Consider the following 2,496-nt stretch of genomic DNA (forward strand, 5'->3'; position numbering starts at 1 on the left):
GGAAGTTATCCATTGACTCTCATTTAACACTGTTCAATAGCCTGGAGCATTGCCTTCCTGAACCTCTGGACAGGTCTGTGCACAGCCAAGCAGGCTGTGCTTCACTGATGCTGGAGAAAGGCCTCAAAGTGGAGAAGAAGAGACCAGGGTTCATGAGGTGGGAAGTCTGTTAGTATGAGAGGATTATCAGCATCTTCGTGGAAACTCAGGTGATCCAAAGGACTCCAAGAGAAGATATCAACAAGGTCTATTACATACAACTTATGTTTCATAAAACATCATTATTTTTACACAACCTATTCAAATTTATCAACACATTTAATTTGTTTCATTGATTTATATTCCTTCTTGCAGTTTTATGATTCCATCTAGGGTCATTTTTCTTCTAAGTAAATAAAAAGCCTTTCATATATTGTAATATTGTTCAAATGGCAAAAAGTTCTGTCAGTTTCTCTTTGCATGGATATTTATTTTATTATTTAATTTTAATTTTTTTTTTTTCATTTAAGACAGGGAATACTTTATTCAAACCCTTCAGAGAAGTGGACTAGCTGGGTCTGTAACAAAGTTTCATGTTTTAAAGCATAGGCCAGTAATTGTATGAGTATACACTGCTATATACAAGTTAACTGATCAGACCACAACTTTTCATGTTTGAAACAGAATAAGCTTCCCTGTAAAAGCAGCACCGTTGACATTTTAACTTTAGTATTCCTCTCCTTCTTCTTCACCCTCTCCTTTAACAGAATCCACACCAACCTTTTCATAATCCTTCTCTAGGGCAGCCATGTCCTCATGGGCCTTAGAAAACTCTCCTTCCTCCATGCCCTCACCCACGTACCAGTGGACAAAAGCACGCTTGGCGTACATCAGGTCAAACTTGTGATCCAGGCGAGCCCAGGCCTCAGCAATAGCTGTGGTGTTGCTCAGCATGCACACAGCTCGCTGTACTTTGGCCAGGTCTCCACCAGGCACCACAGTGGGAGGCTGGTAATTAATGCCAACTTTGAAGCCAGTGGGGCACCAGTCCACAAACTGGATGGTACGCTTGGTCTTAATAGTGGCAATGGCAGCATTGACATCTTTGGGAACCGCATCACCACGGTACAACAGGCAGCAAGCCATGTATTTACTGTGACTAGGGTCACATTTCACCATCTGGTTTGCTGGCTCAAAGCACGCATTGGTGATCTCTGCTACAGAAAGCTGTTCATGGTAGGCTTTCTCAGCAGAGATGACAGGGGCATATGTGGCAAGAGGGAAGTGGATGCGAGGATAGGGCACCAGGTTGGTCTGGAATTCAGTCAGATCGACATTCAGGGCTCCATCAAACCTGAGGGAAGCAGTGATGGAGGACACAATTTTACCTATTAACCTATTCAGGTTAGTGTAGGTTGGGCGCTCAATATCGAGGTTTCTACGACAGATGTCATAGATGGCCTCATTGTCAACCATGAAGGCACAATCAGAGTGCTCCAGGGTGGTGTGGGTGGTAAGGATGGAGTTGTAGGGTTCAACTACAGTTGTAGAAACCTGGGGGGCTGGGTAAATGGAGAACTCCAGCTTGGACTTCTTGCCATAATTGACAGAGAGATGCTCCATCAGCAGGAAGGTGAACCCAGAACCAGTTCCCCCACCAAAGCTGTGGAAAACCAAGAAGCCCTGAAGACCTGTGCACTGGTCAGCCAGTTTCCGAATTTGGTCCAGGATGAGGTCAATGATCTCCTTGCCAATGGTGTAGTGTCCACGGGCATAGTTACTGGCAGCATCTTCCTTGCCTGTGATCAGCTGCTCAGGGTGGAAGAGCTGGTGGTAGGTACCAGTGCGAACTTCATCAATGACTGTGGGTTCCAGGTCTACAAACACTGCCCTGGGCACGTGCTTGCCAGCACCTGTCTCACTGAAGAAGGTGTTGAAGGAGTCATACCCCCCCCCCCCAATGGTCTTGTCACTTGGCATCTGGCCATCAGGCTGGATGCCATGTTCTAGGCAGTAGAGCTCCCAGCAGGCGTTGCCAATCTGGACACCAGCCTGGCCAACATGGATGGAGATACATTCACGCATGGTTGCTGCTTTGCGGCTGCCTAATGGATGATGGAAAGGAAGAAGAGAGGTTGTTGCTTCTTACAGTGTGACTCTTAAGCAGTCGATGTAAGAGAACCTTATTTTATTTTAATTTTTAAAGAATCTCTTGGATAGACAGAGATGCCTATATTGGCAGTTCTGGTGCAGTCACTGTAGAAAACAGTATGGAATTTTCTCAAAAATTAAAAATGGAACTGCCTTATGACCCAGCAATTCTACTGCTAGGAATGTATACCCCTAAGAATTCTTTTACCACTTTCAACATTTTATTTCATCTGGCTTTTATCCTTTGTTTTAAATATTAGATAACAATCTTATCTTTGCTCCTTTTATGGGAATTACCTTTCTTCTGGATAATTTTAAGCTGTTTGTGTTTGATTTTTTGCATTTTATAAATGCCTAGTTTGTTTC

At 43.9% G+C, this 2,496-nt stretch overlaps 1 protein-coding gene across 1 annotated transcript; it reads right to left on the minus strand.

Moving 5' to 3' along the window:
- Window positions 1-518: 518 nt before the first annotated feature.
- On the minus strand, window positions 519-2,108 carry LOC150004379 (tubulin alpha-1A chain-like). The gene has a single exon (XM_090282839.1). It carries the CDS (start codon window positions 2,062-2,064, stop codon window positions 706-708), a length of 1,359 nt encoding a protein of 452 aa, XP_090138965.1. The 5' UTR covers window positions 2,065-2,108; the 3' UTR covers window positions 519-705.
- Window positions 2,109-2,496: the final 388 nt, after the last annotated feature.

The sequence above is a fragment of the Furipterus horrens genome, unplaced genomic scaffold, assembly GCF_987537825.1.
Source record: "Furipterus horrens unplaced genomic scaffold, mFurHor1.1.pri manual_scaffold_7, whole genome shotgun sequence".
Taxonomy (NCBI): Eukaryota; Metazoa; Chordata; class Mammalia; order Chiroptera; family Furipteridae; genus Furipterus; species Furipterus horrens.